The 19,848-nt window shown below is 41.0% G+C and overlaps 1 protein-coding gene across 1 annotated transcript in view; it reads right to left on the bottom strand.

The window, feature by feature from the left end:
• MAN1A1 (mannosidase alpha class 1A member 1) overlaps positions 1-19,848 on the bottom strand; it is a 188,465-nt gene that overhangs the window by 137,483 nt on the left and 31,134 nt on the right. The window contains exons 3-4 of the mRNA XM_055433883.2: positions 7,232-7,328; positions 4,229-4,344 (exon numbers count right to left, since the gene is read on the bottom strand). Of these exons, the coding sequence (XP_055289858.2) occupies positions 4,229-4,344; positions 7,232-7,328 (213 nt within the window). The remainder of the gene's footprint in view (positions 1-4,228; positions 4,345-7,231; positions 7,329-19,848) is intronic.

Raw genomic sequence — 19,848 nt, 5'->3', positions numbered from 1 at the left:
TGTATCCAACTCTCTGCAGCCCCATGGATTGAATACTGAGAGGGAACTGCAAAAAAATATGTGTCAAGACCTCTCACATTAGGAACAGTAAAATAAACGGAAATTTGAGACCTGTGACTATGGTTTTTAAAAGTATATTTTGAAGGGTATAGCCCAAGATTATCAATAACAGTTCTAAAATGATATTTTACATAAAAACCTGTGAAGTCATTGAAGAAAATCTTACAGAAATACAATTTTAAAGAAACAAAGTGCAGTATCTTAGACATCATTCAACTGATAGTCTAATTCCTTTACCTGAAAAGTAAGTAAGTCAAAGAATTTGCTCTTCGTAAGTTCTGAATAGCCTGATATCCCCTGTTAGATTCCCTCTGCCTCCTCACAGGCTCCTACAGTCCAGGGAACACATTCATGTCACCAGGTCATGGTCTGAGGCCAGCCAACTGCCTTCTGTTACCTGGACGATTACTGTGCGAGGCTTTTATGCTTCATCCTTTTAAATAAATGATTTCAGAGTTTCTCAGACTACCACTGGACATGAAAAGCAAAGAACTGCTGCAGTGTTCAGGGAAGCTTTGGGACAGCAATGGCATAAGTGCCAAACAAGGGACCTGGACACTCTTTAGGCCTATGTCACTAAAGTCTACTCTCCTGTCTTCCATCATTAGACTCTGGAAGAATCTAGTTCTCATTCTCCTCCTTTTCTGGAAGAGAGGATGGGGAGGGAATACATTCTCCATTTTCTCCTCCATATATAGCTGAAGATATTCCATAGTTCTTTACCAGTAGGTAGCTGAATTTACGGAGAAGGCAATGGCAAGCCACTCCAGTACTCTTGCCTAGAAAAATCCCATGGATGGAGGAGCCTGGTAGGCTGCAGTCCATGGGGTCGCTAAGGGTCGGACACGACTGAGCGACTTCACTTTCACTTTTCACTTTCACACATTGGAGAAGAAAATGGCAACCCACTCCAGTGTTCTTGCCTGGAGAATCCCAGGGACGGGGGAGCCTGGTGGGCTTCCGTCTATGGGGTCACACAGAGTCGGACATGACTGAAGTGACTTAGCAGCAGCAGCAGCAGCTGAATTTACTCAAAAATAAAGTGGCAGGGCAAAAGTACTATTAATAAAGAACTGCTGTTGTTGTTCAGTCGCTAAGTTGTATCCGACTCTTTGCAACCCCATGAACTGAAGCACAAAAGGCTTCCCTGTCCTTCACCATCTCCTGGAGTTTGCTCCAACTCATGTCCATTGAGTCGGTGATGCCATAGAACCATCTCATCCTCTGTCACCCCCTTCTCCTCCTGCCTTCAATCTTTCCCAGCATCAGGGTCTTTTCCAATGAGTCAGCTCTTAGCATCAGGTGGCCAAAGTATTGGAGCTTTAGCATCAGTCCTTCCAATGATTATTCAGGGTTTATCTCCTTTAGGATTGATTGATTTGATCTCCTTGCTGTCCAAGGGACTCTCAAGAGTCTTCTCCAGCACCACACTATGAAAGCATCAATTCTCTGGTGCTCAGCCTTCTTTGTGGTCTAACTCTCACATGCATATAGGACTACTGGAAAAATCCTCAGAAAGAAACCTTTTGGTTCATTGCCTTAATTTTTCACACTCAGGTCTCTTGGTTATATCTGAGCTACCACAGGTCATATTCAACCAAAAAGCCATAGAATCTTACAAAATCACTCAATCCTTGAGCCTGTTTTTTCATGTTTAAAATAAAAAGACAGAATACATCAATTTCCAAGGTCCCTTTATGTTGGAATCCGTTCTGTCACTCAGTCGTGTCCGACTCTTTGCGACCCCATGGACTGTAGCCTACCAGGCTTCTCCGTCCATGGGATTCTCCAGGCAAGAATACTGGAGTGGGTTACCGTTTCCTTCTCCAGGGGATCTTCCCGACCCAGGGATCGAACCCGGGTCTCCCGCATTGGAGGCAGACGCTTTAACCTCTGAGCCACCAGGGAATACTGTGTCTTTTATAATCTAAATTCAGTTATAGGCAGACTAAACACAGACTCATCTGATTCTCCTTTAACTCAGTGATTTCCAAAGTGGGGTATTTGCATAATTAATTAGAGGAATAGGAATATGTTTTTAATTCAAAGAGGTAGGGAAAGGACTCAGTGTTATGCTGCCTCTAACACTCTGGATGGTGCTGGTGAGAAGAGCTCCCCAATGCAGAGGGGTCAGCAGGGAGACATCCCTTCTGTGTCCATTCTCAACATACAGCATGGTACTTGTGCCTGGTTATGGGGATTTACAGATATTAGCAAAAGCTTAGCAGATAGAAAGAGGCTTACAAGAATTTCTGCAAAGTAATCTCAGATTAAAAATAATACAGTGAAATAAGTCAAATACCACATGATATCATTTTTATGTAGAATCTAAAAAAATGATACAAATGAACTTATGAATCAGAAACAGACTCACAGACATAGAAAACAAACTTCTGGTTATCAAAGGAGAAAGGGGGAGGGATAAACTAGGAATTTGAGATTAAGAGACACATACTACTGTATATAAAATAAACAACAAGGACCTACTGTATAGCTCAGGGAACTCTATTTATTATTTTGAAATAAACTATAATGGAAAAGAATCTGGGAAAAAGTATGTGTGTGGGTATGTGTATGTAACTCAACTTAAAAAAAATACCGATGATGCAAACTTAAGTGAATGACTAAAAATCACCAGGGCCAACTTTTCCTGTTCTGAAAACAAGTTCTCTGTTAATCTCATTACGAGGTAAAGCAATGACTGTGGAATTAGATTTGCTCTGACAAGATGTAGTCCCAAATTATCATCACTACCCATAATTATGAACCTGTTCCTTGATGTACAGTGGGTACTGAGGTTTGTTAAGAATGATAGTATGTGTACAAAGTTTTAAAAATATTTCATATAGAAATTGATAAAAATTTATATTGGGAATTCCCTGGCCATCCAGTGACTAGGACTCCGTGCATCGATTGATCCCTGGTCTGGGAACTAAGATCCTGCAAGCCGCGTGTTATAGACAAAAAAAAGTTTATACTGATAAGGGTCTAAAATCAACAAAGTTTAAAACCTTCTTTATGGGAAAGTGGATGCAGCTGCTGCTGGATGCATGTGGCGTGGTCAGATAAGCTACTTCATGGTATTACTGACTCGGCATCCATTTTGTTCAGCCAAGTGGCTGGCAGGGGCTTTAAATGGACACTAGCCCCTCAGGCAAGTGTGTGCCCTTGATAACAGCCCCAGGGTCACAAGCAAACATCAGTTCCTGGTAGGACTCCCTCTTGTGATCACGTTTCCCCACCCCCAGGGCCCGCCCTCTGTGCCCTTCAGAAAAGACCTTACTGGAGCCTACTAAATTGGTTTGAATTGACCAATTTGGCCTTGTGGCTCAGCTGGTAAAAAAGCTGCCCGCAATGCAGGAGACCTGGGTTCAATTCCTGGATTGGGAAGATCCCCTGGAGAAGGGAAAGGCTACCCACTCTAGTATCCTAGCCTGGAGAATTCCACAGACTGTATAGTCCCTGGGGTCACAAAGAGTTGGACACGACTGAGTGACTTTCACTTTTACTTTTTCAGAACCCTGAAGCACTCCACCTACCGTCATAAAGGCAAGTGCCCCAAGTCCTGTTTCTCTGTCTATACTCTGCCTTGACCTCCCTGCGTGGCCCCTGGAGGTGAGTCATGTACCTTTGCAGGACCTGTTAAGTAATAAACTTCTCTATTTCAATTTTTCTTGTGGTCTTTCATTGAACTGCCGCTTACCATATAACACCCTGGGTTCTGCTAACAAAGGTTCATCTAACAAAGTCGTAATACTGCACCATGGGGCAGTGCAGAAGCACAAGGCTTTTGTGAGGCTCACAGCTCTGACATACCACTATCTGTGTGGTCGAGGTAAGCCCTGAGGCTCTGATTTCTAATCTGTAAAGGTGTGAAAATAACACTCATTTCCTGGGGTTGCTGTGGGACTTGAACAAGAATACTTGGCATGTGTAGGTCTTAATAAATATTAATTTCTTCATTCTTACTCTTAATTTGCCAAAAAAAAACAAAAAACAAAGACATGTATTTGTGCAGGAAGGGAGGGAAAGTTAAGGATATAGTATGATACTATATAAATTCCATTATTTGTTTCTTCTAGGGTACAACACAATAATTTGCCCCACAGGAGAATTTATCCATGTTAGTTGATTTAAGAACTGAATAGGCAGCTTTTGTTTAACTTACCACATTAAAATTTAGATTTTCTTCAACCCACGCTTGAGCCTCTTCAAATTCATCTTTCATATTCATAATAAAAAGTGTATCCAGGGCATCTACTATTGTTGCTCCCTGGATATTACCTGAAAATATCAGAAAAACATTTACTCAATAAAACACCTTTGACAGATCCATACATCCACACTGAGCATACCTTGGACAGGAAGTAATACTGAATTTATTAGTAAACAAGAATACTGAACAGTCTAAAGTTGAATCAAACCAAACTAAAAATTATCACAGGCTATAGATTGGTATACTAATCTTTAAAGTCTTTTCTGAGTTGCAGAAAGTAAATCTCTTAGAAATTTCATTTGTGATCACTTTCCCTAGCATGAAAAAAAAAAAAGGACCTGAAACCAAGGAGCAGCACACATATTAATTTTAATGTAATTACATCAAAGTGCACCTGCACAAAACTGTTTTAATTATAATTAGATCTAAAATTGTTTAGTGATAGCTCTAAGAAATCATTACTCAAAAATGGAATTCTACCCCCCTCTCTGCAGCTCTGACTGATCCTAACCTCTCCTCCCATGTCCTAGCCAGGCCTGACTCTCATTTATTTCCTCTCAACTCCCTCAACAGGAAGACTTTACACTGCTCTTTCACTCATCACTTTCTATCTTCCATTATAACTACATATATACATCTCCTTTTAGTCTGTGAAGTTTCTCAAAATAGAGAAGTCATGTCTTATTTATCGCCACATTATGTGCTAAAAGACTCGGTATGTTTTTAAGGCTTAACAATAAATTTAAAAATCATCACTGTATTAACAGAGAACTAAGCAATCTCTTCGATAAAGATTATGGCAAATTTACAACTAAATGATTTCTTAATGGTATGAACAACTTTCATAGAGATAAAAGCAAAACTGGAATTACTTTTTTAAAAAATTTATAGTAAGCAATAAAAAAAAATTAAGAACTCTGAGTCTGCATGAAGTGTCTGGGTTTCTCTCTTTATTTACCATCACCCATGTTAACTGGTCACCACATCCTCAAAACATACTTTAGAATTATCTGAAACCATGTGTACTGCTACACTCCAGGTTTGATTCTCTTCACCTCTAAAGTGAGTTGCTGTGATGGACCAACCAGCCTTTTCCCCACTCTTCCAGCGCTCCCTGTTTCCGCAATGTCCTTCTCCCTACCAGAGAGTCTACTGCTTTTCAGAACTTCCAATGAATATCTACTGAATCCACCCAGTCCAGTTCAGTTGCTCAGTCATGTCTGAATCTTTGCGACCCAATGGACTGCAGCATGCCAGGCCTCCCTGTTCATCACTAACTCCCAGAGTTTACTCAAACTCATGTCCATTAAGTCGGTGATGCCATCCAGCCATCTCATCCTCTGTTGTCCCCTTTTCCTCCTGCCTTCAATCTTTCCCAGCATCAGGGTCTTTTCAAAATGAGTCAGTTCTTCGCCTCAGATGGCTAAAGTATTGCAGTATCAGCTTCACCATCAGTCCTTCCAATGAATATTCAGGACTGATTTCCTTTAGGATGGTCTGGTTGGATCTCCTTGAAGTCCAAGGGACTCTCAAGAGTCTTCTCCAACACCACAATTCAAAGAATCCACTCAGTCCTTTGGTAATTCACTATCTGTCCATGTCTTCTGCACTAGGTCATAAACTTTGCAAAGATTTGTGTTTATTAATAACAGTGCTGGAAAGGGAACCAAACACATGAAAGATCCTAAATAAATGGAAAAGTACACTGGGGTGATTAGGAGCAGACTCTGACCTTAGCCAGTCACACGTGGGTTCAAGTACCAGTTCAGCCAGTTAGTAGGTGGCTAGCACTGGGCAAGCTGTCCTCTCAGTTTCACATTTCTCATCTATAAAGTGCACATAATAACAGGGATTAAATGAGAAGATGCACAAAGGGCATGGTGGCACACATGGTCAGCTGACACTGTTATAGGATGGCATCTATTTAACAGGGGGCTTCCCAGGTGGCGCTAGTGGTAAGGAACTCGCCTGCCAATGCAGGAGACTTGAGAGATGCAGGTCTGATCCCTGGGTCAGAAAGATCCCCTGGAGGAGGGCATGGAAATCCACTCCAGTATTCTTGCCTGGAGAATCCCATGGACAGAGGAGCCTGGTGGGCTACAGTCCACAAGGTGGTAAAGAGTCAGACACAACCGAAGTGACTTAGCACGCACTATTTAACAGCTTCAGTTAAAAGATAGAACATCACCTTTTCCATGGTGATTTCAGAAGCATCAGACCAAGATTCACATCCTCCCCCCACCCTTCATCCTGTTACTTATAGACAAAACTGTGAGAACTGAAAAGGAATGGAGTTCAGGGAGAAGGGTGCTGGGGAGTTCTGTGACCCAAGGAATCCATCTAACGTTTCTGTTACTTAGCTTTTGCACCTCCTCAATGTGAATGTTATTAATACGTGGAGAAGGTATTAATCACAGAAGCATGCTGTGAGGACCCAAAGCAATAAAATGATGCCAACGTGGATAAATGGAAGTTCATATAACAGACGACTCCATCCTCACTTTCTCTCACAAACAAGAGAAATTCAGAGCCAAAGCTGAGAGTCACTGAGACACAGTGAAGGTCACCATGGCTGGCTGCCTTGGCCAGCTTATTGATAAAGACACAGCTTTTATCTGACAGGAAGCAGTTAATGCAGCCAACAAATACTCCTCTGCTATGTACCACATGGGAGCTAAAAATCAGGATACTGTGCCCATATCCATTAAATAAAGATCTTTGGAAGTGTGCCCCAGGCATCAGTATTTTTTCAAGGGACGCAGGTGGTTCCAAAGTGCAGTCAGTGCTATGTTTGAAGGACACACTATGCACAAATCCTGCAGACAACTCCATCAGGTGTGCAAGTCTCCTAGCAACACAATCTGGAGGGTCACACAGACTTTCTCCACCACCTACAAGTTCAGTCAACTGGAGACAAGTTACTGTTAGGAATGAGCCAAAGCACATTCTACTCACCAAACAAACTGCTTGAATGGCCTCCTTTTGATACAGGCTTCAGTTCATTTTTACCCCAGGCATAACGTTTATAATTTTTCCAAGCATGTTTCATCATCTGAGAAAAGAAATAGAAATGGGATTATAATTTGAATTCGAGATGTTTTTGCTTCAAGACAGATCACACATAGAAGATCTAAAGGTTAAAACACTAAAACTCACTGCTGAGTTAAAAGGATTCTAATAATTAAAAGGAGGACAATGGTATGAATAAGCTGGAATGCACACATAACATACAAATACACATGATCCCTTTATGTCTACAAATGGAGACTTCTTTAATCCATTTAATCTTATTTCATATATTAATACATATCATTTTCAAAAGTCAGTTCCCAGCAACAGAAACTTAGCTTATCATAAAAGGGTGAATCATTCTTAATAGATAAGTCTAAGTAGATAAATCATTCATTTATCTATTTCATCCTCATAACGCATTAACTCTATAAGGACTGTATACTTAAAATTCCCCCCTTTTTTGCATAAAGTTCTCTGTACTTAGTATACAGACACATATCCAAAGTTATTACTTTAAACACTGATGTATCTTGACCAAGACTATACGAAGAAGTATTTTTTAAAAAATGTAGGAAATGAAAAAAAGAAGCTAATTCTATATATTCCCAACCTAGATGTCTTGTACCAGGAATGTTTTTAAAGTCCAAAACTCTCTGCCATAAATTAGTTGTATACACTTTTCATTTTTAAATTTTATTAATTTTAACAAAATTAGTTTACTTACATATAATGAAAATCAAGCAATTTCTCCTGGCTTAGAGACTAAGTTCTGAACTATTGTGCTAGATATTAACTCTAGTAGAAAATGAATAATATTCAAGGAAAGAAATTATTCTCTAAGAGCCTATCAAAATAGTTGTGTAACTATTATAGAATAGTTGTATAGATGTTTTTAATGACTCCAAGAATATACTGCACCTACTTATTTTTGTATACTTTTTTTTAAAAGGGTTGAGGACTCCTCACCTGTCCAGAATTTATTCATGCCACTATTCCCAATCCATTAGCAACAATAACTAAAATATGAACATAATGGGGAAATATTCTAATCTGGCTCCATATTTTAAAATATCTTAAAAAGCATCACTTAAGTTATACATGCTATATATAGGCTGTTTATCACTAAAAATCTTCAGTGAGATCAGTATGATTTTATTAAAAAGAAAGTCTTCCTATATCCCCCCAAATAACAATGCACATCTGTCTTTAATCACCCTGTATCATATAGTATCTTCCTAACTTACCACTACTGTTAGTAATAACAACTACCAAAAAATCTGTACTATCTGCTGGGTACTCCACTAAATGCTCTAAGTTCAATATAGTATTCAATTCTCATTAGCACTCTATGAATGATGTTGTATTATCGCTGTTTGGTAGACGGAAAAATTGAGACTTTGAGAAGTTACAACACAAACATGCTTACTCAAAGTCATGACATTTCTCCACAGTTGTGGAGCTGGGGTTCATCCCTGTGTTGGCCTGACTTCAAAGCCAATGGCATTAATCATACACTGCATAAATTTGCTTTGATGAGTCAGCAACAGACCCTTCGTTTGATGAACCAGATTGTTGATCTTCTTAACCATCAACAGAATGCGTATATGGTAGTGTTTTAGAGATTTTCTCCTTATAAATTAATTTTGTTGAAAAGTATACTAGGTTTGAAATAACTTGATTTATAATGACCACCAACTAGTCACACAATCATGGATGAGTCAGGCTTTCTTTATGTGAAAATTTGGGATAATTCCTCACAGGATGCATGTAAGGATTACATGAGCACGACCTGTGTGGTGGCACCCCATGCACACGGTGAACAATCACACACCTACTGAATTTAAGCCTATACTGAGACCAATTAAACTCACATCACACAAATAGAAACCAATGAGCCTCTGAAAAGACTGGGTACATGAACACTAGGTACAAAAACACCTTGAGATTACATCTCAGTTTGATTTGGTTTTCCCATTAAATGTACTGTATTTGGTGAACTGTTTATTCCTGTTTCAAAGATACTTTATAACTCCAAAAGCTTTTGGAATATACCTAATACAAGAACAGAAAAAAAAAAATATTATGATGATTTGTTTCCACTCCAGGTCTGAATGAAAAGCAGTGCCATGAACTACTAATGACTCAAAGATAGCATAAAGCTTTCCTACAGAAGACTGTTGTTTAGTCAAACATGATCACGTATACAATGCACCACTGGTACAGAACTTCACTGAGTTATTACTGCAGTATACATTAACTTTCCTTATCTTTTTTCCCCCAAGGGAAAATCGGACACTAATTGCTTATCTGCCTGTATTTCAAAAGCTGCTGTGACCCATTTCTCAAAATGGGTTCCTCATCCCACGGGATTTTCTGTGTGTTAAAGTTAGAAAAGAAAAAGAAAACCATGTGGTTAAAGTACCCTGTATGGAGCTCTAATACTGGTGTCTCCAGGAATCTGTGAAATAAAGAGGAAGAGCCATCCTTTTAAAGGATTCTAGTGGTTGGTCGCCTGGGGTGAAACCATGAGGGAGGTGGAAGGCAAGAAGAGAGAGACTGGGAAGCAGACAGGGGTGGTCATTTGCATGGGAAGCAGGAAGGGATTATTTGCATGGTGCCCAGGGGAATTATGTCAGGCTTGTAGAGCTGCTGCTGCTGCTAAGTCACTTCAGTCTTGTCCGACTCTGTGTGACCCCATAGACGGAAGCCCACCAGGCTCCCCCGTCCCTGGGATTCTCCAGGCAAGAACACTGGAGTGGGTTGCCATTTCCTTCTTCAATGTGTGAAAGTGAAAAGTGAAAGTGAAGTCGCTCAGTCGTGTCCGACCCTTAGCGACCCCACGGACTGCAGCCTACCAGGCTCCTCCATCCATGGGATTTTCTAGGCAACAGTACTGGAGTGGCTTGCCATTGCCTTATCCATGTAGGGCTGCTACAGAACTGCAAACAATGCTGCTGAATGCTCAATGTTGATGAATTATCTTCCTCTCCTCCATGAGGCACGGCTCTTTTCCTGCTGAGACTGTTTACTTACTGCCCAGTGGTATGTCCTCGTAGAAAAATCCTCTTGTTTATTGAGGAGGAGTGTATAAGAGCAGGTCACAGGTACAAGCATCTTAAAAAATGGGTTCATATGTGAGCTCTGCCATCATTAGTGTGACTCCAAGTGAGGCAATTAATCTGAGTACACTTTCCACACCCATTAAGTGTAAACAAATAAACATACCAGTCCAGTAGACAGCAAAGAGATCAAACCAGTCAACCTTAAAGGAAGTCAACCCTGAGCACTCTTTGGAAGGACTAATGCTGAAGCTGAAGCTCCAGGATTTTAGACACCTGATATGAACAGCTGACTCATTGGAAAAGTCCCTGATGCTGGGAACAATTGAGGGCAGAAGGAAAAGAGGGTGTCAGAGGATGAGATGGCTGAACGGCATCACTGATGCAATGGACATGAACTTGGGCAAACTCCGGGAGATGGTGAGGGACAGGAAGACCTGACGTGCTACAGTCCATGGGGTTGTAAAGAGTCGCATATGACTGAGCAACTGAACAACACCAACCAGTTCAGTGACACTCACATTCCAGATGTTCCAAAGGACATGGAGGGCTATATTTGGTTCAGCGGAGGGCTAGCGGAGAAAGGGGGAGGGTGTTGAATCTACGGCCCTGATAAGGTAGAAATTGGTGGCTTTCACTCTTAAATTTATATTTACAACCGATGCTTTGAACAAACTGATTTTAAAAGCCTGTCAGTAATTTCCACCAAACTTTGACATTACTTGTCACATGAAAGTAACTTCTGAAACGTCCAGATAAAAATCTCAACTGAAAACAATTTTAGGATCACTCTATCAGTCTTCTTTACTTCAGTCTTTGGTGGAACAGAGACATGGCAGAAGGGAAACAAGATAAAAAGTAAACTTCAGGAAATCAAGTCAAAGCTTGGCCAAGCCCTGCTCATCCACTGGAAAACAACGTCTAGAATCGTGAACAGGAGACAACAATCTAGCCGCCCCTGCCTCTCACCGGGGGCAGCCCCGCTCCCTACATTCCCCTGTGGGAAGAAGGCTGAGAGGAGCAGAAGGAGCGCCGAGCCCCGGGGAGACCCTGTGCTGTGGATGCCGTCACGGGAGCAAGGCAGGCGGGCTTCAGCTGGGGGAGCTGGAGCCCGGCTGTCTAAGGGTCGGATCTCTCAGACCCTCAGTTTCTCATCTTTAAAAGCAACAACCGAAGGAAACAAATGGCCCACCGCAGTACAGGATGCGGGAGGATCGGGTTGTGCTAGGGCAGGGATCTATGGGAATACGCCATACTTTCCACTCAATTTTGCTGTGAACCTAAAGCTGCTCTAAACATTACAGTCTGTGTGAAAAAATAAATGAATAGCATTATCTTCCTCACATCATGGTCAGGAGATCAGATCGGATAACCTCTGGCTACAGGGAGACATCTGAAGAGTGTTCCTGGCTTTCATACCCACCTCCACTTCACTGTCCCACCTGGTGCAGGAGTTTAAACGGAGATAAGCAAGAACAGCGCAAAGGAAAGGGGACAGGGAGCTAGGCTCACAGTGGACAGGGCAATTCAGCGGGAGGGAAATTCACAGGGGAGGGAAGAGGTCAATGTCACTGAGAGGTGACAGAACGCAGAGCACGGTATGACTTGGCACTCACAGGCACTGCAGGCATGGAGTCTACCACAATTACTGCATTTGAAACCCTGTTGCCCTCAATGCAATCAGGATGCCGCCTAAGACAGTCCTGGGAAGATTCTCCCCTTAAGACGGCATACTGGGCAAGGCCCGAGTCTACCCACCTTCTATCTGCCCTCGCTCTGCACAGAGAATAACCCTCCCAGCCATGAGAGCTTCCAACTTTACCCACTATCAGATTAAAACACTCATTCAGCACCTTGCTCAATTTATCTCTTTCCAAAACTGAAACACATCAGTTCTCTCTCCCTTTCCAATGGACAGTAAAGAATACACCTGCAATGCAGGAGACCTGGGTTTGATCCCTGGGCCAGGAAGATCTCTTGGAGAAGGAAATGGCAATCCACTCCAGGATTCTTGCCTCAAGAATCGCCATGGACAGAGGAGCCTGGCAGGCTGCAGTCCACGGGGTAGCAAAGAGCTGGACATGACTGAGCAACTAATGCTTGCTTTCTCCCTTTCCACAAGGCTGTTTGTGCCTGTGCTCAGTTGTATCCATCTGACTTTTTGTGACCCCTATGGACTGTAGCCCACTCCAAATACAACAGAGTCCTGTACTTCACTCAGCAGCCCCTGGACAGAGGGATAGAACACATTCACTCATTGGTTCTGGGTCCAGGGCTAGCTCCCTGGCTTGTGCCCTGCTCTGCTTTGGGCTCAGAGTGGATTGAAAATTCAAGGGCCAGACAGAAATAGAATGGCCAGGTTTAGGGCAACTGGAAATGATGGGGGAATTTAGCCAAACAAGAGTGAAGGCCCTGGCTAAAGCCATTTAAAGAAACACTCTTAAAAAAAAATACTAAGCTTTCTTTCAAGGTTTGAGCCAGGTTTTCCAAGGGTCTAGAATAAATACAGTATACTAGTGAAAGAGAAAAAATATCTGTGAGCCACAGACGGCCCACAGACCAGCGGCCTGCACTGCAACCCTGGTTTAAGGGCACATGTCTAGACCTGACTGCTCTGTTCTCCGGCCGGTGGGCACGACGCTTCCCTCCAGGCTGTACCCCCAGCTCAGTGAGCAGTTCCAGCCCAAGTTGCCTCAGTGCCTGCTCTTGACCGTTCAGGGCCTGTCAGGACATCGGTGTTGATTCTGCCTACAATTAGCGAGTCCTCAAGACCTGAGATGTATAAAACATCATGCACACGCCTCTCAGCAATTCTCTTCTTGCTGAATGAGTGGTAAGCTCCCATTTCAGAAAGCATTTGTAACTCTAAATCCTACACCGTTCTACACATACAAGTGCAGAAGCTGTAAAGAAGAAAGTGACTTAACTTTGCCCCATACCTACAAGGCACTGGGAGAGGAACCTGGTAATGCTTTGCCACACACTTAATCCTCCTTAATGCCTCTGGGGTACTATTAACCCCATTTTACAGAGTAGGAAGCAGAGGCCCAGCATAGCACAGAGCAAGAGCAAGGTTGTGAACTCTCCCATTCTGATTCTTTCTTCTGCATCACTTAGGATGCCATGACTTTTTGCTGCTTCCAAACCTTAAGACTGAGCTCCCCTGCTGCTCCAGGCACAGGGGGCAGCCCTAGCTGGGGTCCATAGGGACACGGCCGGGTCTTGCAGCAGAAGGGCACACACCAAACTGGACTTGTAAGCTGGCTCCAGGATGGGTCCTAGCAGCACCAGTTTTTCTCATCTGCATTGTATCCTCCAACCCTCAGGACCTTCGTTCCCTCTGCTTCATCTCTCTCTCCAGCTCTGAATCCCAACTCTTCTCCCGCTGTGTAGGCTACTTGGGCGGACAAGACGGCTCTGCCCTCCTCCGACCCTGCCTGTCCCTGGATTTATGGAGAACCGTGAATTCTTCTTCCTCTCACTGTGCCGACACCTGATCTCTTCAGCTGCAGTATTTCCTGAGCTTTATCACCACCTCCAGGGCTAAAGGTGGTCACTCTTCTTTCCTCTTCTCCACTAGCCTACGACTTCTTCTTTGTCCCGGTGTGTGCAATTAGTCACCAGGCACCCCAGGCTGTCTTATAACCAAGGAGTGGATAGATGTGTGATCATATTTTCTTCAGATTCAGACGTCCTGAATTCTCCCACAGCCGATTTAGTATATATATATATGTATTTGTTAAAGAAAGCAGGAGATACATAAAGGAGGAATAATTATTAATGCTATTATTGTATGAACCTTAATGAGCTACTAAACATTAATTCCTCGAATTGAAACAGCAGTTAGAGCAGCAATCTCTTCTGAAAAAGACTCGGAATGCCTGATAAAGTCAGTTTTAAAAAATGAGAAGTCCAGTTAATCACCACCTATAGAGGACAGATTGTCCTGTTTCTAAGAAGTATCTCATACCCTAGGAAAAACCCAGTTTTTCTATGTCTGGCCCAGAGAATTGGGTTATAAGCTATTTAATGGTTCTTTCTTTGTGATCAAATTCTGACACTCTTTTATAAAATGTCTGTGCTATTACCAAATGGAAGAGGGTGGAGGACACCCCGCTCAAGCCCCCCAAACTTGACTACAATATAAATATATAACTTTAAAATATTCTAAAAAACAGTAATTTCACATCTGAAAAGTTAGCTGTTAGAAAAAGATTTGTTCATATATGACTATTTAGTACATTCCTTTTTTATGGAAGCATTTATTAGTGAGAGTGTTTTCTTTACACAGACAAGCTCTGGATCAGCTGAGGGTCTATGACTTGCAGTTATTCCCTTCTCAAAAATATCTGTCTTGTGGTTAGTGACTGTGGTCTCTTCCCATAGAGTTCAAACATTCAGCATCAGAGTTCTTGGTTTTTCTTTGGTTGATTTTAAATTGATCTAAATCTGCCTTCATTAGATTATCCTTGCTAAGTAAGACCTCTGTGGTCAATGGGAGGCTAGCAAGAGGTCCTTGGCAGGCCAGATGCCAACTGATCTTCCCTGCCCAGTTCCCAGGCAAAGACCGAGTAGTGCTTTTCCAAACCTGGGAATCACCAGTGACTACAGAGCTTTCAGCAGTCAAGAAAAAATGATACCCCATGCTGGGATACCACGAACCTTCCTTTTATTATAAGAAGGTCTCAAAAACATATCTTCACAGGAAACAAATACTATTCCCAGTGAATCTCTTCTCTCAAAAGGCATTTTTTTTTTTTTAGTTTTAATATTTGTAATAAAATAAGCTTCCCTGGTGGCTCAGTAGTAAAGAACCCACCTGCCAGTGCAGGAGATGTGGGTTCAATCCCTGGACTGGGACGATCCCCTGGAGGAGGAAATGGCAACCAGCTCTAGTACTCTTGCCTGGGAAATCCCATGGACAGAGGAGCCTGGAGAGCTGCAGTCCACGGTATCGCAAAAGAGTCGGACACGACTTAGCCAGTGACTAAACAACAACAAAGCAAGTCCAAACATTCTTTTAACTCATGCATGTCACTCCATAGCTTCAAATTTTCACTCCACTTCTCTTTCTGCAGCAGTGACACAATGTTTTAGAACAAATATGCTCTTTAAGGGAACTGTTTATAAGATTTGTCAAGTTCATGAAGACTAATAAACTTTTTATTGCTTCTTTTAATATTCCTTTTTTAAACGTTACTATGAAGTTAGAATATAATTAATGAGAAAGTATAAATAATGAAAAAAGAATAAGCAAAATTTTTCTAAAAATGAGCAAAAGTTAGATATCTGCCTTTTAAAATTTACATTCTTTTCTTATTATTTTCTTAAGCAGGCAGAGTAGCCCGAGAGAGTCCTGTTCTGCTTCAGTTATCAAAAGGAGAATTGCAGGACACAGCATTTGTTTTTCTTTTATATATATGTGCTTTTAATAGACAATTTTTTTGGAGCAGTTTTCGGTTCACAGCAAAATTAAAAGGACAGTATAGATTTTCCATATACTCCCTACCCACACACTGTAATGATACTAATAGTATTATGTTTCTGAATGATGCATTTGTCACATCAGTGAGCCTCCACTGACAGGTCACCACCACCAGACGTCCACAGCTTACATTGACGGTCACTCTGGCTGTTGTACAGTCTACGAGTTTCGGCAAATGTATAGGGACTTTGTATCCATCATTATCATACAGAACAGTTTCACTGCCGCCAAAATCCTCTGGGCTCCACTATATTTCCCTCTCCTCCACCCCACCCCACAACCTCTGATCTTTTTACTATCTCCATAGTTTTCACTGTCCAGAACGTCATATAGTTGAAATAATATAGTATACAGTCTTTCAGACTGACTGCTTTCACTTGGTAAACATATACTTAAGGTTCCTCTATGTCTGAATTTTTATGACTTAGTACCTCATTTCTTTTTTTTTTTTAATTTAAATATACTTTAAAATTTTTACAATGTTGTGTTATTTCAGCCATACAACAACGCAAATCAGCCATAATTATACATACTCAGATGGTAAAGTGTCTGCCTCCAATGCAGGAGACCCAGGTGCGATCCCTGGGTTGGGAAGATCTCCTGGAGAAGGAAACGGCAGACCACTCCAGTACTCTTGCCTGGAGAATCCCACGGACAGAGGTGCCTGGTAGGCTACAGTCCATGGGGTCGCAAAGAGTCGGACACGACTGAGCAACTTCACTTTCACTTTCTTACCCTTCCCCCTCCAGCCTCCCTCCCCTCCCCCAACCCCATCCCTCCCAGGGACTAGTACTCCAGGGTCTGCATGTATCAGTTTATCTATCACCTTCTGAAGGACATGTTGGTTGCTTCCAAGTTTTGGCAATTATGAATACAGCTGTCATTAGGAGGAGAAGTGCAGGGTACAACTGTTCCCTTTTCAAATTAAAACTAGAAATCACTATCTTCTTAACTAAAGGATTATAAATTATTGATATAACTTTGTAAGTTATTACTTCTTGAAGGTAGATTCACACTATATTGCTTATAAAATGTCACATATTATAGGGAAATATTTTTTAAAAACTTTTGAAATAATTACCATTAAGATTGTCCACTGTTAATAAACAGTTGGGCTACTCCTTGTCATTTGAGATTCCACAATATAATATTATGAAAGTAATCCTTTGTATACTGAAGATAACCATTTTAAACATTAGTATCTAGTATACCAATAAAAATGTTCTAGAAAAGGTAGTATTTTAAAAATTACCTATGAAATGTCAGCTATATATATTAAATACCAAAAATGCTGGTTCCTAAGTATAATCTTAGAGTTGCAGCTAGTGCTTCTGCAAGATGTAAAATTAATAATTGATGTAGCACAAAAAGGTATTTTCTTATCATCCTTAATAATGGAAAGGGCCAGCATTCATTGAACACTTATATGTCAGGAAATATGTGAAACATTTACATATTCTCTCAGTCCTTCACAACAATTCTACAAGGAAAGTAGTCTCTCCACTGAGAGTCCCATCAACACAGATAAAGAAGAAATCAAGAGGTAAGTAATTTTTCCAAGGTCAGCCCTTCATTAGGGTGGAGGCTCTGAATTCAGGCTGACTCTGAAGCCTGTACACTGTCCTGTGTTAAACATGTGACCCATGAAATCTGGGGAATATGCCTTACAAATAAGTTTCTAAACAGTTAACTCATGTGTTATTGATTCATATAATGCATGCTTTCTATTATTTATTTAATTATCCTGGATAAATTCAACTTCCAGTAGTGAGACTTCAGAAACAGGCTACGCAAAACCATCTTCCAATTTTCCCATTTTTAAAAACCTTGCTGACACAGGAGAGCAACATTAAATATATTGGTAGATTGAGAAACTAGAATAAAAATGAGAATATCTCTTGCTTCTGATGCCCTGTGGGAAAAGATATCTTACATACGCTGAAAAAGACTTTTGCTTTACATATATTTTAATATCTAAAATTTCCTTCCAGTGAAAGATATGAATTTATTTCCTTTTGCGCATCCTACAGTGTTAGATCAGAATCTTTATTCTTGGTTTCATAGTATACAACATTTCGTCACCAAAAAGCCCTAGTAATTTTGTTTATTGAGAACTGAAAAAACATATTTTGCTCAGAATGAGTTTAAATGTCAATATCATTCTATAAATTTCCCCTAAATTGGAAACATCAGGTTTTTTCCCAAACACCTACCAAAAAAGTATAGCAATACTGATTACTTCCAATGCTCTATTACAGGTTTATTTAGACTTCTACTATGTTTCTAATGCTGAATATGGCAAACAATGATTTTGGACTATATGTGGTACCACTGTTAAGGCAAGTATTAACATATAATACGGTCGTATTCTTACCATCCGATAAGCCATATTTTCTATGGGTTGAAGATCGTCTGTGATGTTTTCTAAGTGATGGCAGGTATTTCTCTGGGCTTGAAAATGCATTCCTCTAACCATTCTGTTAGAACTCTAAATTCTGATAAGGCTAGAATTTTTTTTTTTTTTTGGAAGAAGGAGATAATCATCATTCATTCTACAGTTGCTGGATGGCAAGTGCCCAGAATTAAATGTACACCAGATTCAGTGACCTGTTAAAGTAGACAGCATTACTTAGTATTAACTTTGGGTACAATGACTTTCAATTTTGCTCAGCTATTTCATGGCTTAAAAAAGTGGGCAAAGACCTTCATAGATTAAAGAAGGAACAAACAAAAAAAAACACTGCCAAGTTTATCAGCAGAGGTCAACTTATTTCACTATTCATAAAACTACCAAACAATAATAAAACAGGAAAATGATGAATATATTTATTCTACTATTGCAGACTGACTCACCCCACACCCCAATCTCCTTCTCCCTGCTTGTCCCTGGAACAGAAGCTATAGAAGCTGAATGTGTGTTTTCCTAATCTCTCTACAGCTAGAGATGGCTATGTGACAAAGCTCAGGCCAATGAGACGTGTGTCAAGGCTGACCGACAGCCCTGCTGTTTCCCTTCTTTCTATCTTGAATGGAGGTGTGATGCAGATAAGACATGCTGTCTCTGTGGCTGTTCTGCTACCATAAGTTGAGTGTAAATCCGGTACCACAGGGTATCGTCCTGAAGAGGAGAGATGGCGACAGCCCTCCTCCTTATGTTTTATTTATTTTAAAAATTAATTAATTTTATTTTTGGCTGTGCTGGGACTTCATGGCTGTACGCAGGCTCTCTCTAGTTGCGGTGAGTGGGGGCTACTCTCTGGTTGGGGTGGGTGGGTTTCTCATTGTGGTAGGTTCTCTTGTGGTGGAGCACAGGCTCTAGGGTGCACAGGATCAGAAGATGCAGCTCAAGGGCTCCACAGTACAGGCTCAGAAGTTGTGATACAAGGGCTGAGCTGCTTTGCGGCATATGGAATCCTCCCAGACCAGGGATCGAACCTGTGTCCCATGAACTGGCAGGTGGATTCTTCACCAGTGGACCACTAGGGAAGTTCCCCGTTACATTTCAAATTTAAACTAAAGTTATTTTGTCACTTAACTCACTGATTACCAATCACTGATTAACGTGTGAGTAACTACCGTTTTAAAAACCTGAGTGATCAGATCAAAACTGGACTTACACCATACCCCCAATCTGGGGAAATAGGAAGTTTTTCTCTGCATTACTTCTTTTCATAATATTGTTTCGTAGCAGAAACTATTCTGAAGGTTTGTTCAGAAAAGTTGTATAATAATAAATAGTATGATTTGTCAAAGAAATTATGGGAGCTTGAGTCCTTTGTTCAAGGTTTAAAAGACCAGTAGGGGGACAAGCATGAATAATTTAAAAAAGAACAATTATGTAGTCAGAATTCCTGGATTTACCCAGAAGACGATAACTTCAAGGGGCAATCTGAGATGTTTTCATCCACCTTCCTTGAAAAAAATAAAATATTTGTTCAAAATGGGATAAACTGTTCAAGTAAATACTGTTATCAAAGAAGAAGATTATATTTTTGGATGAAAATCCCAAATATTAG

Source organism: Moschus berezovskii, chromosome 10 (assembly GCF_049115385.1).
Source record: "Moschus berezovskii isolate FMDL1 chromosome 10, NW_MosBer_1.0, whole genome shotgun sequence".
Lineage (NCBI taxonomy): Eukaryota > Metazoa > Chordata > Mammalia > Artiodactyla > Moschidae > Moschus > Moschus berezovskii.
This window is presented reverse-complemented; position numbering and strand designations above follow the sequence as displayed.